General features: G+C 64.2%; 1 protein-coding gene across 1 annotated transcript in view; it reads right to left on the reverse strand.

Moving 5' to 3' along the window:
- LOC125437765 (cytochrome P450 2C3-like) overlaps positions 1-18,329 on the reverse strand; it is a 158,989-nt gene that overhangs the window by 114,421 nt on the left and 26,239 nt on the right. Inside the window, exons 2-3 of the mRNA XM_048505712.1 lie at positions 11,909-12,071; positions 9,952-10,101 (exon numbers count right to left, since the gene is read on the reverse strand). Of these exons, the coding sequence (XP_048361669.1) occupies positions 9,952-10,101; positions 11,909-12,071 (313 nt within the window). The remainder of the gene's footprint in view (positions 1-9,951; positions 10,102-11,908; positions 12,072-18,329) is intronic.

The following is an 18,329-nucleotide window of genomic DNA, read 5'->3' on the forward strand; positions in this document are numbered from 1 at the left end:
GGGTGGGGGGGGGGGGGGGTGGGGGGGGGGGGGGGTGGGGGGGGGGGGGGGTGGGGGGGGGGGGGGGTGGGGGGGGGGGGGGGTGGGGGGGGGGGGGGGTGGGGGGGGGGGGGGGTGGGGGGGGGGGGGGGTGGGGGGGGGGGGGGGTGGGGGGGGGGGGGGGTGGGGGGGGGGGGGGGTGGGGGGGGGGGGGGGTGGGGGGGGGGGGGGGTGGGGGGGGGGGGGGGTGGGGGGGGGGGGGGGTGGGGGGGGGGGGGGGTGGGGGGGGGGGGGGGTGGGGGGGGGGGGGGGTGGGGGGGGGGGGGGGTGGGGGGGGGGGGGGGTGGGGGGGGGGGGGGGTGGGGGGGGGGGGGGGTGGGGGGGGGGGGGGGTGGGGGGGGGGGGGGGTGGGGGGGGGGGGGGGTGGGGGGGGGGGGGGGTGGGGGGGGGGGGGGGTGGGGGGGGGGGGGGGTGGGGGGGGGGGGGGGTGGGGGGGGGGGGGGGTGGGGGGGGGGGGGGGTGGGGGGGGGGGGGGGTGGGGGGGGGGGGGGGTGGGGGGGGGGGGGGGTGGGGGGGGGGGGGGGTGGGGGGGGGGGGGGGTGGGGGGGGGGGGGGGTGGGGGGGGGGGGGGGTGGGGGGGGGGGGGGGTGGGGGGGGGGGGGGGTGGGGGGGGGGGGGGGTGGGGGGGGGGGGGGGTGGGGGGGGGGGGGGGTGGGGGGGGGGGGGGGTGGGGGGGGGGGGGGGTGGGGGGGGGGGGGGGTGGGGGGGGGGGGGGGTGGGGGGGGGGGGGGGTGGGGGGGGGGGGGGGTGGGGGGGGGGGGGGGTGGGGGGGGGGGGGGGTGGGGGGGGGGGGGGGTGGGGGGGGGGGGGGGTGGGGGGGGGGGGGGGTGGGGGGGGGGGGGGGTGGGGGGGGGGGGGGGTGGGGGGGGGGGGGGGTGGGGGGGGGGGGGGGTGGGGGGGGGGGGGGGTGGGGGGGGGGGGGGGTGGGGGGGGGGGGGGGTGGGGGGGGGGGGGGGTGGGGGGGGGGGGGGGTGGGGGGGGGGGGGGGTGGGGGGGGGGGGGGGTGGGGGGGGGGGGGGGTGGGGGGGGGGGGGGGTGGGGGGGGGGGGGGGTGGGGGGGGGGGGGGGTGGGGGGGGGGGGGGGTGGGGGGGGGGGGGGGTGGGGGGGGGGGGGGGTGGGGGGGGGGGGGGGTGGGGGGGGGGGGGGGTGGGGGGGGGGGGGGGTGGGGGGGGGGGGGGGTGGGGGGGGGGGGGGGTGGGGGGGGGGGGGGGTGGGGGGGGGGGGGGGTGGGGGGGGGGGGGGGTGGGGGGGGGGGGGGGTGGGGGGGGGGGGGGGTGGGGGGGGGGGGGGGTGGGGGGGGGGGGGGGTGGGGGGGGGGGGGGGTGGGGGGGGGGGGGGGTGGGGGGGGGGGGGGGTGGGGGGGGGGGGGGGTGGGGGGGGGGGGGGGTGGGGGGGGGGGGGGGTGGGGGGGGGGGGGGGTGGGGGGGGGGGGGGGTGGGGGGGGGGGGGGGTGGGGGGGGGGGGGGGTGGGGGGGGGGGGGGGTGGGGGGGGGGGGGGGTGGGGGGGGGGGGGGGTGGGGGGGGGGGGGGGTGGGGGGGGGGGGGGGTGGGGGGGGGGGGGGGTGGGGGGGGGGGGGGGTGGGGGGGGGGGGGGGTGGGGGGGGGGGGGGGTGGGGGGGGGGGGGGGTGGGGGGGGGGGGGGGTGGGGGGGGGGGGGGGTGGGGGGGGGGGGGGGTGGGGGGGGGGGGGGGTGGGGGGGGGGGGGGGTGGGGGGGGGGGGGGGTGGGGGGGGGGGGGGGTGGGGGGGGGGGGGGGTGGGGGGGGGGGGGGGTGGGGGGGGGGGGGGGTGGGGGGGGGGGGGGGTGGGGGGGGGGGGGGGTGGGGGGGGGGGGGGGTGGGGGGGGGGGGGGGTGGGGGGGGGGGGGGGTGGGGGGGGGGGGGGGTGGGGGGGGGGGGGGGTGGGGGGGGGGGGGGGTGGGGGGGGGGGGGGGTGGGGGGGGGGGGGGGTGGGGGGGGGGGGGGGTGGGGGGGGGGGGGGGTGGGGGGGGGGGGGGGTGGGGGGGGGGGGGGGTGGGGGGGGGGGGGGGTGGGGGGGGGGGGGGGTGGGGGGGGGGGGGGGTGGGGGGGGGGGGGGGTGGGGGGGGGGGGGGGTGGGGGGGGGGGGGGGTGGGGGGGGGGGGGGGTGGGGGGGGGGGGGGGTGGGGGGGGGGGGGGGTGGGGGGGGGGGGGGGTGGGGGGGGGGGGGGGTGGGGGGGGGGGGGGGTGGGGGGGGGGGGGGGTGGGGGGGGGGGGGGGTGGGGGGGGGGGGGGGTGGGGGGGGGGGGGGGTGGGGGGGGGGGGGGGTGGGGGGGGGGGGGGGTGGGGGGGGGGGGGGGTGGGGGGGGGGGGGGGTGGGGGGGGGGGGGGGTGGGGGGGGGGGGGGGTGGGGGGGGGGGGGGGTGGGGGGGGGGGGGGGTGGGGGGGGGGGGGGGTGGGGGGGGGGGGGGGTGGGGGGGGGGGGGGGTGGGGGGGGGGGGGGGTGGGGGGGGGGGGGGGTGGGGGGGGGGGGGGGTGGGGGGGGGGGGGGGTGGGGGGGGGGGGGGGTGGGGGGGGGGGGGGGTGGGGGGGGGGGGGGGTGGGGGGGGGGGGGGGTGGGGGGGGGGGGGGGTGGGGGGGGGGGGGGGTGGGGGGGGGGGGGGGTGGGGGGGGGGGGGGGTGGGGGGGGGGGGGGGTGGGGGGGGGGGGGGGTGGGGGGGGGGGGGGGTGGGGGGGGGGGGGGGTGGGGGGGGGGGGGGGTGGGGGGGGGGGGGGGTGGGGGGGGGGGGGGGTGGGGGGGGGGGGGGGTGGGGGGGGGGGGGGGTGGGGGGGGGGGGGGGTGGGGGGGGGGGGGGGTGGGGGGGGGGGGGGGTGGGGGGGGGGGGGGGTGGGGGGGGGGGGGGGTGGGGGGGGGGGGGGGTGGGGGGGGGGGGGGGTGGGGGGGGGGGGGGGTGGGGGGGGGGGGGGGTGGGGGGGGGGGGGGGTGGGGGGGGGGGGGGGTGGGGGGGGGGGGGGGTGGGGGGGGGGGGGGGTGGGGGGGGGGGGGGGTGGGGGGGGGGGGGGGTGGGGGGGGGGGGGGGTGGGGGGGGGGGGGGGTGGGGGGGGGGGGGGGTGGGGGGGGGGGGGGGTGGGGGGGGGGGGGGGTGGGGGGGGGGGGGGGTGGGGGGGGGGGGGGGTGGGGGGGGGGGGGGGTGGGGGGGGGGGGGGGTGGGGGGGGGGGGGGGTGGGGGGGGGGGGGGGTGGGGGGGGGGGGGGGTGGGGGGGGGGGGGGGTGGGGGGGGGGGGGGGTGGGGGGGGGGGGGGGTGGGGGGGGGGGGGGGTGGGGGGGGGGGGGGGTGGGGGGGGGGGGGGGTGGGGGGGGGGGGGGGTGGGGGGGGGGGGGGGTGGGGGGGGGGGGGGGTGGGGGGGGGGGGGGGTGGGGGGGGGGGGGGGTGGGGGGGGGGGGGGGTGGGGGGGGGGGGGGGTGGGGGGGGGGGGGGGTGGGGGGGGGGGGGGGTGGGGGGGGGGGGGGGTGGGGGGGGGGGGGGGTGGGGGGGGGGGGGGGTGGGGGGGGGGGGGGGTGGGGGGGGGGGGGGGTGGGGGGGGGGGGGGGTGGGGGGGGGGGGGGGTGGGGGGGGGGGGGGGTGGGGGGGGGGGGGGGTGGGGGGGGGGGGGGGTGGGGGGGGGGGGGGGTGGGGGGGGGGGGGGGTGGGGGGGGGGGGGGGTGGGGGGGGGGGGGGGTGGGGGGGGGGGGGGGTGGGGGGGGGGGGGGGTGGGGGGGGGGGGGGGTGGGGGGGGGGGGGGGTGGGGGGGGGGGGGGGTGGGGGGGGGGGGGGGTGGGGGGGGGGGGGGGTGGGGGGGGGGGGGGGTGGGGGGGGGGGGGGGTGGGGGGGGGGGGGGGTGGGGGGGGGGGGGGGTGGGGGGGGGGGGGGGTGGGGGGGGGGGGGGGTGGGGGGGGGGGGGGGTGGGGGGGGGGGGGGGTGGGGGGGGGGGGGGGTGGGGGGGGGGGGGGGTGGGGGGGGGGGGGGGTGGGGGGGGGGGGGGGTGGGGGGGGGGGGGGGTGGGGGGGGGGGGGGGTGGGGGGGGGGGGGGGTGGGGGGGGGGGGGGGTGGGGGGGGGGGGGGGTGGGGGGGGGGGGGGGTGGGGGGGGGGGGGGGTGGGGGGGGGGGGGGGTGGGGGGGGGGGGGGGTGGGGGGGGGGGGGGGTGGGGGGGGGGGGGGGTGGGGGGGGGGGGGGGTGGGGGGGGGGGGGGGTGGGGGGGGGGGGGGGTGGGGGGGGGGGGGGGTGGGGGGGGGGGGGGGTGGGGGGGGGGGGGGGTGGGGGGGGGGGGGGGTGGGGGGGGGGGGGGGTGGGGGGGGGGGGGGGTGGGGGGGGGGGGGGGTGGGGGGGGGGGGGGGTGGGGGGGGGGGGGGGTGGGGGGGGGGGGGGGTGGGGGGGGGGGGGGGTGGGGGGGGGGGGGGGTGGGGGGGGGGGGGGGTGGGGGGGGGGGGGGGTGGGGGGGGGGGGGGGTGGGGGGGGGGGGGGGTGGGGGGGGGGGGGGGTGGGGGGGGGGGGGGGTGGGGGGGGGGGGGGGTGGGGGGGGGGGGGGGTGGGGGGGGGGGGGGGTGGGGGGGGGGGGGGGTGGGGGGGGGGGGGGGTGGGGGGGGGGGGGGGTGGGGGGGGGGGGGGGTGGGGGGGGGGGGGGGTGGGGGGGGGGGGGGGTGGGGGGGGGGGGGGGTGGGGGGGGGGGGGGGTGGGGGGGGGGGGGGGTGGGGGGGGGGGGGGGTGGGGGGGGGGGGGGGTGGGGGGGGGGGGGGGTGGGGGGGGGGGGGGGTGGGGGGGGGGGGGGGTGGGGGGGGGGGGGGGTGGGGGGGGGGGGGGGTGGGGGGGGGGGGGGGTGGGGGGGGGGGGGGGTGGGGGGGGGGGGGGGTGGGGGGGGGGGGGGGTGGGGGGGGGGGGGGGTGGGGGGGGGGGGGGGTGGGGGGGGGGGGGGGTGGGGGGGGGGGGGGGTGGGGGGGGGGGGGGGTGGGGGGGGGGGGGGGTGGGGGGGGGGGGGGGTGGGGGGGGGGGGGGGTGGGGGGGGGGGGGGGTGGGGGGGGGGGGGGGTGGGGGGGGGGGGGGGTGGGGGGGGGGGGGGGTGGGGGGGGGGGGGGGTGGGGGGGGGGGGGGGTGGGGGGGGGGGGGGGTGGGGGGGGGGGGGGGTGGGGGGGGGGGGGGGTGGGGGGGGGGGGGGGTGGGGGGGGGGGGGGGTGGGGGGGGGGGGGGGTGGGGGGGGGGGGGGGTGGGGGGGGGGGGGGGTGGGGGGGGGGGGGGGTGGGGGGGGGGGGGGGTGGGGGGGGGGGGGGGTGGGGGGGGGGGGGGGTGGGGGGGGGGGGGGGTGGGGGGGGGGGGGGGTGGGGGGGGGGGGGGGTGGGGGGGGGGGGGGGTGGGGGGGGGGGGGGGTGGGGGGGGGGGGGGGTGGGGGGGGGGGGGGGTGGGGGGGGGGGGGGGTGGGGGGGGGGGGGGGTGGGGGGGGGGGGGGGTGGGGGGGGGGGGGGGTGGGGGGGGGGGGGGGTGGGGGGGGGGGGGGGTGGGGGGGGGGGGGGGTGGGGGGGGGGGGGGGTGGGGGGGGGGGGGGGTGGGGGGGGGGGGGGGTGGGGGGGGGGGGGGGTGGGGGGGGGGGGGGGTGGGGGGGGGGGGGGGTGGGGGGGGGGGGGGGTGGGGGGGGGGGGGGGTGGGGGGGGGGGGGGGTGGGGGGGGGGGGGGGTGGGGGGGGGGGGGGGTGGGGGGGGGGGGGGGTGGGGGGGGGGGGGGGTGGGGGGGGGGGGGGGTGGGGGGGGGGGGGGGTGGGGGGGGGGGGGGGTGGGGGGGGGGGGGGGTGGGGGGGGGGGGGGGTGGGGGGGGGGGGGGGTGGGGGGGGGGGGGGGTGGGGGGGGGGGGGGGTGGGGGGGGGGGGGGGTGGGGGGGGGGGGGGGTGGGGGGGGGGGGGGGTGGGGGGGGGGGGGGGTGGGGGGGGGGGGGGGTGGGGGGGGGGGGGGGTGGGGGGGGGGGGGGGTGGGGGGGGGGGGGGGTGGGGGGGGGGGGGGGTGGGGGGGGGGGGGGGTGGGGGGGGGGGGGGGTGGGGGGGGGGGGGGGTGGGGGGGGGGGGGGGTGGGGGGGGGGGGGGGTGGGGGGGGGGGGGGGTGGGGGGGGGGGGGGGTGGGGGGGGGGGGGGGTGGGGGGGGGGGGGGGTGGGGGGGGGGGGGGGTGGGGGGGGGGGGGGGTGGGGGGGGGGGGGGGTGGGGGGGGGGGGGGGTGGGGGGGGGGGGGGGTGGGGGGGGGGGGGGGTGGGGGGGGGGGGGGGTGGGGGGGGGGGGGGGTGGGGGGGGGGGGGGGTGGGGGGGGGGGGGGGTGGGGGGGGGGGGGGGTGGGGGGGGGGGGGGGTGGGGGGGGGGGGGGGTGGGGGGGGGGGGGGGTGGGGGGGGGGGGGGGTGGGGGGGGGGGGGGGTGGGGGGGGGGGGGGGTGGGGGGGGGGGGGGGTGGGGGGGGGGGGGGGTGGGGGGGGGGGGGGGTGGGGGGGGGGGGGGGTGGGGGGGGGGGGGGGTGGGGGGGGGGGGGGGTGGGGGGGGGGGGGGGTGGGGGGGGGGGGGGGTGGGGGGGGGGGGGGGTGGGGGGGGGGGGGGGTGGGGGGGGGGGGGGGTGGGGGGGGGGGGGGGTGGGGGGGGGGGGGGGTGGGGGGGGGGGGGGGTGGGGGGGGGGGGGGGTGGGGGGGGGGGGGGGTGGGGGGGGGGGGGGGTGGGGGGGGGGGGGGGTGGGGGGGGGGGGGGGTGGGGGGGGGGGGGGGTGGGGGGGGGGGGGGGTGGGGGGGGGGGGGGGTGGGGGGGGGGGGGGGTGGGGGGGGGGGGGGGTGGGGGGGGGGGGGGGTGGGGGGGGGGGGGGGTGGGGGGGGGGGGGGGTGGGGGGGGGGGGGGGTGGGGGGGGGGGGGGGTGGGGGGGGGGGGGGGTGGGGGGGGGGGGGGGTGGGGGGGGGGGGGTGGGTTCGGGTGGGGGGGGGGGGGGGGGGGGGGGGGGTGATGTTGGGGGGGGGGAGGGTGGGAGGGGAAGGTTGGGAGGGGGGGGGAGGGGGGGGGGGGGGGGGGGGGGGGGGGGGGGGGGGGTGGGGGGGTGTGGGGGGGGGGGGAGGGGGGGGGGGGGGGGGGGGGGGGGTTTTCCGGGGGGGGGGGGGGGGGGGGTGGGGGGGCCCGGGGACATAGGGTACCCCCTGTCCCTAGGCAGGAACGCCACTGGCAGGGGCTGATGGGAATTGTAATCTGTGAACATCTGGAGTGACATAGGTTTGCCACCACTGCCCTACAGGGTCATCATAAGGCAGCTGTGACTTGAGAATAATTTCCACCACAAAGAAAGGAGATACAGAGCACTTTCTCTCTGGAGAAGAGGAGGAGGAGAAGGAGGAGGAGGAAGAGTTTGGATTTATACTCCACTTTTCTCAGCCTTAAGGAGTCTGAAATCCATAACTCAGGTGTGACTTGATGGGAAAAAACCCACCTCCCAGAGAAATGTTAGGATCTCAGTCTCATGGTATAAAAATGCATCAAAAATAAATGATATCAATTTCTGTTGCAGGGACCTTCAAAGAAGTGCTGGAGTATTTCTGAGTGTTTTTTGATTAGCAATATCACACAGTCCCACTTTTGGATGGAGTCAGTAGTGCTACCTTGCTAGCAGCATGGATATTGGCTAAGCACGTGAGTAGGAATGGCCCAGAAGCCCTCTGGGCCAGAAAGGTCATGGACAGATGAGGCCGATGGATGAGGCTGTACCAAGGAAGGTGCACAATTGCAGATTGAGACTGTCAGGGCACTTTTGCACATTCAGAAAAATGCACTTTCAATCCACTTTCAAGGCAACTTTGGAGATGGATTTTACTGTGCAAAAGAGCCAAACCCACTTGCAAGCAATTGTGAAAGTGAATCGGAAGAGTATTATTTGGCATGTGCGGAAGTGCCCACAGACTGGGACCTGGCCAGACACCCACTTCCCCTGCTGGGGATAGTGGCCGAGGGAAAAGGCTTCAGGAGAGCAAGGGGCCACTTGGTGGGGTGAGCTTTAAAAGCTTCCATCTACCACATGTTGGAGGAAAGCTGAAAGAGGAGGCTGTGAGGGAGGTTGGGCAAAGGTGAACTCCAGCCTCAATGAGAAGGGATGCTGTAGCTTAAGAAGCTGGATACTTTGGAGGGAGCTTGATCTTTCACAAGCTTCTCGGGCCTGTTTTATCAGCAGAGCTTCAGCCTTTGCCTAGCTTGCTACTGCTGTGTATGTCCCAGGTGCCTAAGGAAGGAACAACCTGGTAACAGGTGTCTTGTTCATGTAGTTTGCAGGTTGCATTTGCATGTCCATAACACAGAGGCAGAGTGTAGGGAAACTGCGCCGGGGCGCGCGCATGCCCTGCGCCCCTGCCACAGCACCCCATTCCCACCTCGCCCCAGAATGCCCCCCACACCCCTCCACAGCCTGGCCACGCCTCTGCCCAAGGCATCATCCCTCCATCCTGTGGTCGCTACACCACTGCCATAACATCATGGACAGCCATTTTCCAATTACATCATTATACGATATTTTTTCACTAGGGATCATTTGACTCCAGCGGTACTTTGTGGTGCTGGCTGAACTGTTGCCTTAGGCACTATGCTAATTTAGGATCAATATTTACAAGAGTGGTCAGGGGTGCAATGGCAGTATTTTTTTTTGTTAAACTAGAGTTCCCTTAGTTGGTTAATCAGAAATACAAACGTTTATTCAATTTAGATTCCTTAGGATATTAAAAAGCCCACAAGATGGCATCCATTTTAGACAAGATGCTCATTGGCGTTTGACAAAAACATCAAGCTAATTAGATTCAGATACAGGAATGTTGGGTATCTGCTTTGAAAGGTAGATGTCCTAAGGTACTCTTAGGAATCACTTATCTATGCACAGTGGATTTATAGGATATTTAAGTATGAAAACTCACTATGTCTACCCAGTGGTGTAGGAAGTTAAGAGCTCATGTATCTAATCTGGAGGAACCGGGTTTGATTCCCAGCTCTGCTGCCTGAGCTGTGGAGGTTTATCTGGGGAATTCAGATTAGCCTGTGCACTCCCACACATGCCAGCTGGGTGACCTTGGGCTAGTCACAGCTTCTCGGAGTTCTCTCAGCCCCACCCACCTCACAGGGTGTTTGTTGTGAGGGGGGAAGGGCAAGGAGATTGTAAGCCCCTTTGAGTCTCCTGCAGGAGAGAAAGGGGGGGATATAAATCCAAACTCTTCTTCTTCTCTTCTCCTTTCTTAAAAGAGGTTTACACCCAGGAAAGCGTTCTAAGGATGACAATTGTTCTTGTTCTATACGTTGGCCATAATCCCACTGCTCAGTGGTGCCAGCAGAACTCCCGTGACATACTGTGATTTGTGTTTTGGACTTGCAGAAATCAGGAGAAGAATCAGCTGAACCTCCTCATGGCTTGAGGGAATCAGGCATGCTGAATAATCAAAGCGTCTGAACAGGGAAAACCTTTGAAGCAGAATGCTTGCCATATTGCGGTAAAAATAAACAGCCCTGAAATGACTTAAAAGCTAATAGCTTGAAGCATCCTAATAAGGCAGTGCTACATTATTTTGTACACACAAGAAGTAGTACAGTCCTACAAACAATGCAGTCTGTAGAAGAGTTTAGATTCATACCCTGCTTTTCTCAACCATAAGGGATTTCCAAGTGGCTTACAAACTCTTCCCCTTCCTCTCCCCACAACAAACACCTTATAAAGTAGGTGGGGGTGTGAGAGTCCTGAGAGAACTGTGACTGGTCTAAGGTCACCCAGCAGGCTTCATGTGGAGGACTGGAGAAACAAACCTGGTTCTCCAGATTAGAGTCCACCTGCTCTTAACCTCTACACCATGCTGGCTCATAAAAAAGTAACAAGTACAGATGTGATGGGATAACCATCACAAAAAAGGTTTCTGAAGAACAGAACAGGCTAACCCCAATCCCAGTAAAATATACCTTTTGTACGTGCGAAAATCTCAACGAGCTGAAGGGCTTCATCTTCTATTTGGTTCTGCACACCTTTCTTCCCCAGTCCCAGCCTCCTCATGGTCACTATTCCAAACTTCCTTTGCTGCTTCCAGGTGTGACCATTTGAGAACACAATACCTGAGGCCATCGAAAATCAATGAGACATTATAACTGGTAGAAATTCATGTTAATAATGATTTGTCAGCCTAGGAGCTGTGAAATCGAATGTAGTTCATGTCTAAACATCCATCCATCCATCCATCCATCCATCCATCCATCCATCCATCCATCCATCCATCCATCCATCCATCCATCCATCCATCCATCCATCCATCCATCCACCCATCCATCCATCCATCCATCCATCCATCCATCCATCCATCCATCCATCCATCCATCCATCCATCCATCCATCCATCCATCCATTCCACTTGTGTCCCAGCAATCTCCCGCAGGACTCAGGGAGGCTCACAATAAAAGCATACAAAACAATCAATACAATCAATAGAATAAATAATATAAAAATAGACATTTAAAACGTTACAAATAGCATAAACTTAAAAGCAGATTACAAAAGAGATGGCGTAGAAAAGAACCTAACATTGGAACATAAAAAAGGATGTGAGTGCCATACCCAGATGAGGAACAGAGGTGATTTTTAAAGAAAGCAATGCCCGGTCGGTCTGGCAAAAAAGGCATGGTGCAACAGCTGTTTTGCAGGCCCACTGGAACTGAGACAGACTCCACAGGGCCCAGATGTCACCAGGGAAAGCATTCCACCAGGCTCAGGCCAGGGCCATGAAAGCCCTGGCCCGTGTCGTAGCCAGCTGAACATCCCTGGGGGCTGCAGATTGGAGGGGTCTTCAAGTTCCTCCAGTTCCAGACCTCCAATTCCAGACTGATCTCACAGGGTTCTCCAAACCATACACCAATGCACAGGAACGCAATAGAACTACACCTTCTGTGTGCTGAATGATGGAATACTGCCAGCTGGATACAGAAATGTCCAACTGGCCCAAACGTTCATGGTTTAGTTTTTAGAAAGACTTCTCTCTAATATTCCTTCTAAGGGTGTGATTAAAAAAAAACTGGTAAATTTTGGATTCAGGTCTAATGGAGCAGAATTTTTCAGTAAGCCTGGATGTTTCTGAACCTCCGTATCGGAAATTTCGGTTTGACTTTGCCGAATGTACACCCCTAGTTCCTTTATTATTTCTCTGGAAAGATACATGTTTTTTTTTACAAGCACTTACCTTTTTCTTTTGCTACAACTTAAAAAAGGGGGGTCTATTAGATTTAAATATGAATTGTGCTGCCTCCTTTCCTCTTCCCCATCTGCCCCCCATTTACCTGGACTCCAGGACTGTAATGTCCAGCTCCAAGCCCTACGTAGAGTCCAGAGGCGGTGACAGTGGTGAGGGACTTCTGTGGTGACTTGGCTAGTTAGCAGGTTAGTAAGGGAGACAGGAGATGGGAGGAGAAGGGATTTCCCTTGTTTTTTTAAAACAGTGACAGGGCCAAAGCAGCCCGAATCATATCAAAATTCAGGATCCGCTGTTGGACTCTGGTACGGATTAAGGGACTTCGAGTCCAGAAAGCTTTAGAAACTTCAGACCCATAAACGGTTAAGAGAGAACTCCACCTGATTGGCCGGCTGTTGCTGCAGCTGTCTATAAAAGGCCAGAGGGTGTGTGTTCCTGAGGCAGAAAGGCAGAGGCAAAGAAGAGGCAGAGAAGGCTAGAAATAGACGTAGTTTTCTGAGATTTGTTATAGGCTTCCTTCAAATTGTTACCATTTTTTTCAGGAGGAAAAACTCTAAAAAAAACTCTGATGAGGTATTTTTTAGGGTTTTTTTTCCAGTTTGGCTTTGCCAAACGTACACCCCTAGTTCCTTTATTATTTTTCTGGAAAGATAAAAAGTGAACTGTTTTTTACAAGCACTTACCTTTTTCTTTTGCCACAACTTTAAAGAAAGGTGTCACCGGTCTTCTGGAAAATATTTCTGAATTCTTTATTAGCCCTTCTTTTATGGCTTCAAATCCAGACAGTATTACTAGACGCTGAGTCCCTCCCCATAGAGTGAAAATCTTTCCATGTGTCTTTGCCAGCTGCAGTTTGGGTAGAAACAGATAAATGTTACATTCTTTTGTCATCCCTTCTCCCAGATTAACATATGGAATTCACTGTTCTGCCCCTCTGCTAACCTACATGACTTAGGATGCTCCCAGATGGAGTTTTTGCTGTGTACCCCCCACCCCAATATACTAGCAGTGTTTTTTATTTGGGCTTCAGCACAACAAACCGAATTCCCACGACCGTCTTAGCCAGGTTTCAGAACACAAACTAACCAGAGGAGAAGTCAATCTATGGCTACCAATCTTGATCCTCCTTGATCTCAGATTGCAAATGCCTTAGCAGACCAGGTGCTCAGGAGCAGCAGCAGCAGAAGGCCATTGCTTTCACATCCTGCATGTGAGCTCCCAAAGGCACCTGGTGGGCCACTGCGAGTAGCAGAATGCTGGACTAGATGGACTCTGGTCTGATCTAGCAGGCTAGAAGAAAAAAAAACGAAAAAAAAAACTAACCAGATTTGAGGGATGACCTCCCCGGTCGAATCCCCACTACAGTCTTAGCTAGGTTTCAGAACACAAACGACCTCAAACCTGGTTAGTTTGTGTTCTGAAACCTGGCTAAGACTGTAGTGGGGATTTGACCGGGGAGGTCGTCCCTCAAACCTGGTTAGTTTGTGTTCTGAAACCTGGCTAAGATGGTAGTGGGGATTCGACCAGTCATGAAGTTGCCTACCACCTGCGCTTCCTTTGGCTCAGCTTTGGTAACTTCAATATATTTGAATTTTCTTGCTAGAATGTACTTGCATGGTGAGTTGACCTTCGGCCCAATACAGCAGTAAAATATGAAACACAAAAATATCACAGCATTAACACTCTGCGCTCTTAACACACAGTTTGGAATGTGACGTGAAAAATGTAGTGGCCCAGTTCTGCCACTTACTAGTGCTGGTAACACATTTGGTAAATACATTTGAACAAGATAATGACAATGGCCTTTGCTTTTTTAATTATTGATTCAGTGTGGACTTCTGATAGATGAAATCAGGGTATAGAAGCAGTGGTGGGATTCAGGGAGACTCTTCAGCCTTTTGATACAGAGCCAGAGGAGACCCTGACAACTCCCTCACCCCCACCCCCTGTCTCCAAAGCCCCAGAAGCAACGCAGAAGGAGGCTACGTGCTACCGTACAGCAAAGGAAATGCAGCTGCAGGTTAACAGCTATGGGTGAGCTAGAGTAGATGCAGAATCTTTTCAGGATCCAGACGAGAGTAACCCAACTGCAAGAGTTTATTGCACAAGGGATTGGGAGGCTGGCTATAGAAGAGAGGTTGCAGCTGAGCTAGCTTGTGGCAGCAATTTTGTGTTTTAGTTTGCAGGTTACTGTTTCTTGTCTTGTCCTGTCTGGATTCTTTGCTCTGGGCACATTAAACATCTGAACCTGCTAAGACCTGTGTGTGGACTATCCTTGGTCCCTGAGGGCCTGTCTATCACACCAGGGGGACTAGACTAGCTTACATTCTTTTTTTCTCCCTCGTTTTATCCTCAGAACAATTTTGTGAAGTAGGTTAAGCTGAAATATGTGTGACTTGCACAAGGTCACTCACTGAGCATTCATAACACAGCAGGCTCTCCCAGATCCTAGTGCAACCCCCTAACCCAGCCATTCTCAACCAGGGTACCGTGGTACCCTGGGGTGCCGTGAGCATGTCCCAGGGGTACCACGGCAACACTACCGCCCCCCCCCCTCATTTTTGTGGTGTCTTCCACCGGCGCCAGCAAGGACATGGAGCTGGCCCATGGGGCAGGGCCTGCCACAAGGTCAGCAGCCACCCCCACCCCCAGTGCTTCCCTTCACCCTGGGAGGGGAAGGTGGGGTGTGTGGCAAGCAGGGGCAATGGGAGGGGAAGGTGGAGGGTGGCGGCAGGGGTACCGTGAGATATGAAGAGTGAGATCAAGGGTACCCTGACCTCGAAAAGGTTGGGAAACACTGCCCTAACCACTATAACACATCTCTCACTCTCTAACCAGGTTTTTAAAAACAGCGCCTTTTATTTGCTCCTGGGATCCATTTTCTCTTGTCCCAGGGCAGGGAATGTCACTTCTCCCCCTCTCTTCTTCTCTCTGTTTTCCTAAGGAGAAAAGTAAATTCAATTCCTGTCAGATCCTTGGGAGAGGGAGACTAAAACGTTGCTCATTTCAGCCAGATGTGCTTCCCTGTTTGCTTTGCTGTTGTCATGACAAGTTGATGGAAAAAAATTGTTTTGACCTCAACCAGCTGAGAATGACTAGCATCAAAGAATCCAGGTGGCCAGCTAGTCAGATTGGGAGGTCTCAGACTTTCCAAGGTGCCAGCCAGCTCACTTGGTTTGCATAATTGGAACTGGAAAGGCAAATCACGGGTCTTAAATGTAAACATCACGGTTTCCTTTCCATTGGCTTGCCCATCACCTCTGTTTTCTTTAAAAAAACTGGTCGGTTGGCTTGATTGCCAGTGCTTTTGCACATATATTTTTTGCACATTAAGGGCAGCATCAATACAATGCCTGGTAATAAACAGTGAAAAGCAGGGAAGAAAAGTGATGCAGTTGTGGATTCTCATGTAGCCTGTTTGTGATGTCATAACTCCATGTTTTCTCTTTCACACACTTCCACACTTCCACCAGTGGTGAGATTCGCACCACTTTGGCAGAACCGGTTGTTAAAATGCTGCTTGTAAACAACCAGTTGTTAAATTATTTGCATCCCACCACCGGAACTGGTTGTTAAATTATTTGAATCCCACAACTGACCTACACCCACCCACACACGCACATTCTCACAACTACACACACACACACACACTCCTGCACAGACAAAAACAGCCTTTGGAAACAGGAGCCTTTTATTCATGGCATTATGCCATTTCATGAATGGCATTAATGGTTTAAGCACTGCTTAGAAAATTGCCCAGGTAGATGCTAATAATTACATGTTTAATTTGAAAAGCGCAACAAGGGTGCAATTATAAAATGGTAAGGCGCTTGGCTTGTAGTTTTTGAGCTGATCTCATGATGCAGTGAAGGGGGCATGATTTGAGACCTTGCCCCGTCTGCCATTTTCTGTAAATACACCCCTGTCACCATTTCCTCCCCCTGCCTTCCATTACATACAGTCACTGGTGAGCAACCACTATAGCAATTAACCTACTATTGGTTAAAAGCAAAGACAAACAGCTTCAGAACTCTACTTCGTAATTAGATTGACTAACATGCCTGGGAGTCAAGAGGGTATGCTTTAACACATGTTCATGTAATGGGTTCAAAGTGAAGGAAAAGAGATTCCGCGTAAACATCAGGAAAAACTTCCTGACAGTAAGGGCTGTTTGACAGTGGAATGCGCTACCTCAGAGTGTGGCGGTGCCTCCTTGTTTGGATGCATTCAAAGAGAGGCTGGATTGCCATCTGTCAGGAGTGCTTTGATTGTGTGTTCCTGCATTGCAGGGGGTTGGACTTGATGGTCCTTGGGGTCTCTTCCAAATCTAGGAAAGTGGCATGCAAGGGAGACTTAAACACCGCAGGGAAGTGTTGGGAGCCCAAAGGTTTGAACTGGAACTCCATGGGATCGGCTGGGGAGAACATGAGAGTGCTCTCATGTTCTTGTGAGGAGTTATGGGGAGTTTTGCTCAGAGAGAGGTCTGAGTGGAGACAGAGCTATGTGGAGGGGTTCTATTCAGAGCAGGTGAAATGGAAGCAAAACCAGAGTGCTCCATTCTCTGGCAATGTCCTGAAAACTCTGTGGAAGGAGGACTGATGGAGCAGAGTGAGCAGATCTGTCCGTGGTTCAAACCAAGTGCACACTAAAGCTGACACAGGGGTAATATTGGAATACTTACTTTCCATTCTGGAAAATAAGTATGATATTTACCAGAGTGGGAATCCAGGAACAAATAAAGAGGGCGGGGGACAGGAATGGATTTTTATTTTCCATACAAAGGTCAGAAAATTAGAGAAATATTCAGCTCAGAACAATCAACCTGTGACCAAGACAAGATTGTTTTTTGGGAGAGTGTGTGAAGTAACATCAGATTAAGGAAGGTCTGAGGAAAATCCTCTTAGGAAAAGAAGCATGGCTGTTTCTTTTGTTTTGAAACAACTATGAAACATCCTACTGGGAAACCCAAATTGTAACCACCAAAAGAGAGTGGCCGAACTCAAGTAAACAGATAACTTGTGTCAAACGCAACAGAAAGCTGCAGCCTGCATTTAGCTATGAACCCCTTCTGCTGGACTTCTACCTTGATTTCCCCTTAGCGTTAATCTCGGGTAAATATTCTTTGACTCCTTTAAGCAACATCTTATAGTATTCTGCAAATAAAACTTATCACTAAGTGTTTGGCCGCTTCTGCACAGCAAATGTCTAACAGGTTGCAATTGTGACAAACGAACCTGTTTTCCTGTTTTCTCGTTCACGTGTGTTCCATGCAAGCGGTGATTGGAGCTCATGGAAACCGTCTGGGTTGCTTTTGTGCCCTTGCACAGAGACTTCTTTTTTTTTTAAAGTATCCAGCAAAGCATGCACAGAAGCGTGCAGAAATGAACTGCCCCCCCCGCCCCAGCCCTGCCGATTGTCAAACTATATGACCGGCTGCACCTGAGTAGCTACACAGATGGCACCTGCAAAAAATTTTTTAAAAGGAAAAGGGATCTCCCTGGAACTTCACGGCAATAGCAGGTGGATTCTCCCTGCCCTGCATGGCAAGGTGGGTGGGAGGGAAATGAAGCACTTCCTGCCAGGCTGTTTGCTCAGCAGTGGCTCCAATGCAGGATGTTTCAAAAAGGTTGCTAGTTTAGCGATTTTCAAAAAACCCAGCTAGAAGAACTCTCTGCTACTACGTGGATTCTGATTTGGTTGACATTAAGCACTCAGAGCCAATTAAAAAAAATATTTTATTAATTGAGGTAAATATTCCTCAATGATTTAAACAGCATTTATAAATATAACATGTAGCCAGCTGATATAAAATCAATTCTAGTGGCGTAGGAGGTTAAGAGCTCGTGTATCTAATCTGGAGGAACCGGGTTTGATTCCCAGCTCTGCCGCCTGAGCTGTGGAGGCTTATCTGGGGAATTCAGATTAGCCTGTACACTCCCACACATGCCAGCTGGGTGACCTTGGGCTAGTCACAGCTTCTCGGAGCTCTCTCAGCCCCACCCACCTCACAGGGTGTTTGTTGTGAGGGGGGGGGAAGGGCAAGGAGATTGTAAGCCCCTTTGAGTCTCCTACAGGAGAGAAAGGGGGATATAAATCCAAACTCCCCCTCCTCCTCCTCCTCCTCCTCCTCCTCCTCCTCCTCCTCCTCCTTCTTCTTCTTCTTCTTCTACTACTACTATCTAAGGTCACAGCTGACTATAAATTAATGGCCAACAAGTGGTTAGCTATGGTGGCATTTTTTTTGTATGTAGTTTTTGTATGTAGTAACTCTTTTTGTATGTAGTTACAGTTCATTTGTTTCAGATTTCAAGTTCAAGCAGAACAGTGAACAAAAATGTCTACAGACACAACTACACGCACGTATGTGGAGAGAGCTTTTTTCAACGCCCTCAGTGTGAGGGGCTGAGCTTAACTGCCTTAACTGCCGCTGATAGAATGTTCACTCTTTTAAAAATTTCTCCCAGCATGCAATCCTCAGGTGCCACTGACTTCAACGGATTGTTGGAATATAACATTTTGATCAATGGTCACAGCTGAGTTGTGTTGGCCTTCAGCTAATGAACTGATTCGGCTTCTGCCTGGGAAGGCTAAAGAGAACCCAAAACCACGTTTTAATATAAGAATCAAAATTTCAAACATGTCTACCGTTAGGCTAAATTTAACCTTTCTCCACACCGTTGGGGGAAATAAACTGGGCGGAACCTGTGCAAAGTCCCCCCCCCCCAATGGATTGTATGCCATTTTACACTTGCCTTTTTGGCCCATGCAGAATCTACCTTTGTTTAACTTTTTGAAAGCTCCCAAAGCCTCTTGCACCTTTATTCATTTTGGGATTTCTGACAGGAAATCCTCTGACTCAACTGAGTCAATCCTCTGACTCAACTGAGCAATTTATCGTTCTCTTATTAAGTTCGCTCATTTTTGTAAGGCGGGAAATAAATACCCATTTACGCTGCCCCGGTGCCCCAAACAAAGGGCTGGCTGCTCCGTGAGCCCTTACAGTGGCAGTTAGAATTTTGGCGGGAAAACTCTGGCGGGCATGACAGAGGAGGTCGTCATACACGTCACTCGGCTGTGCAAGATTCCACTGTTGGTCACACACTT

The sequence above is a fragment of the Sphaerodactylus townsendi genome, linkage group LG08, assembly GCF_021028975.2.
Source record: "Sphaerodactylus townsendi isolate TG3544 linkage group LG08, MPM_Stown_v2.3, whole genome shotgun sequence".
Classification (NCBI taxonomy): Eukaryota; Metazoa; Chordata; class Lepidosauria; order Squamata; family Sphaerodactylidae; genus Sphaerodactylus; species Sphaerodactylus townsendi.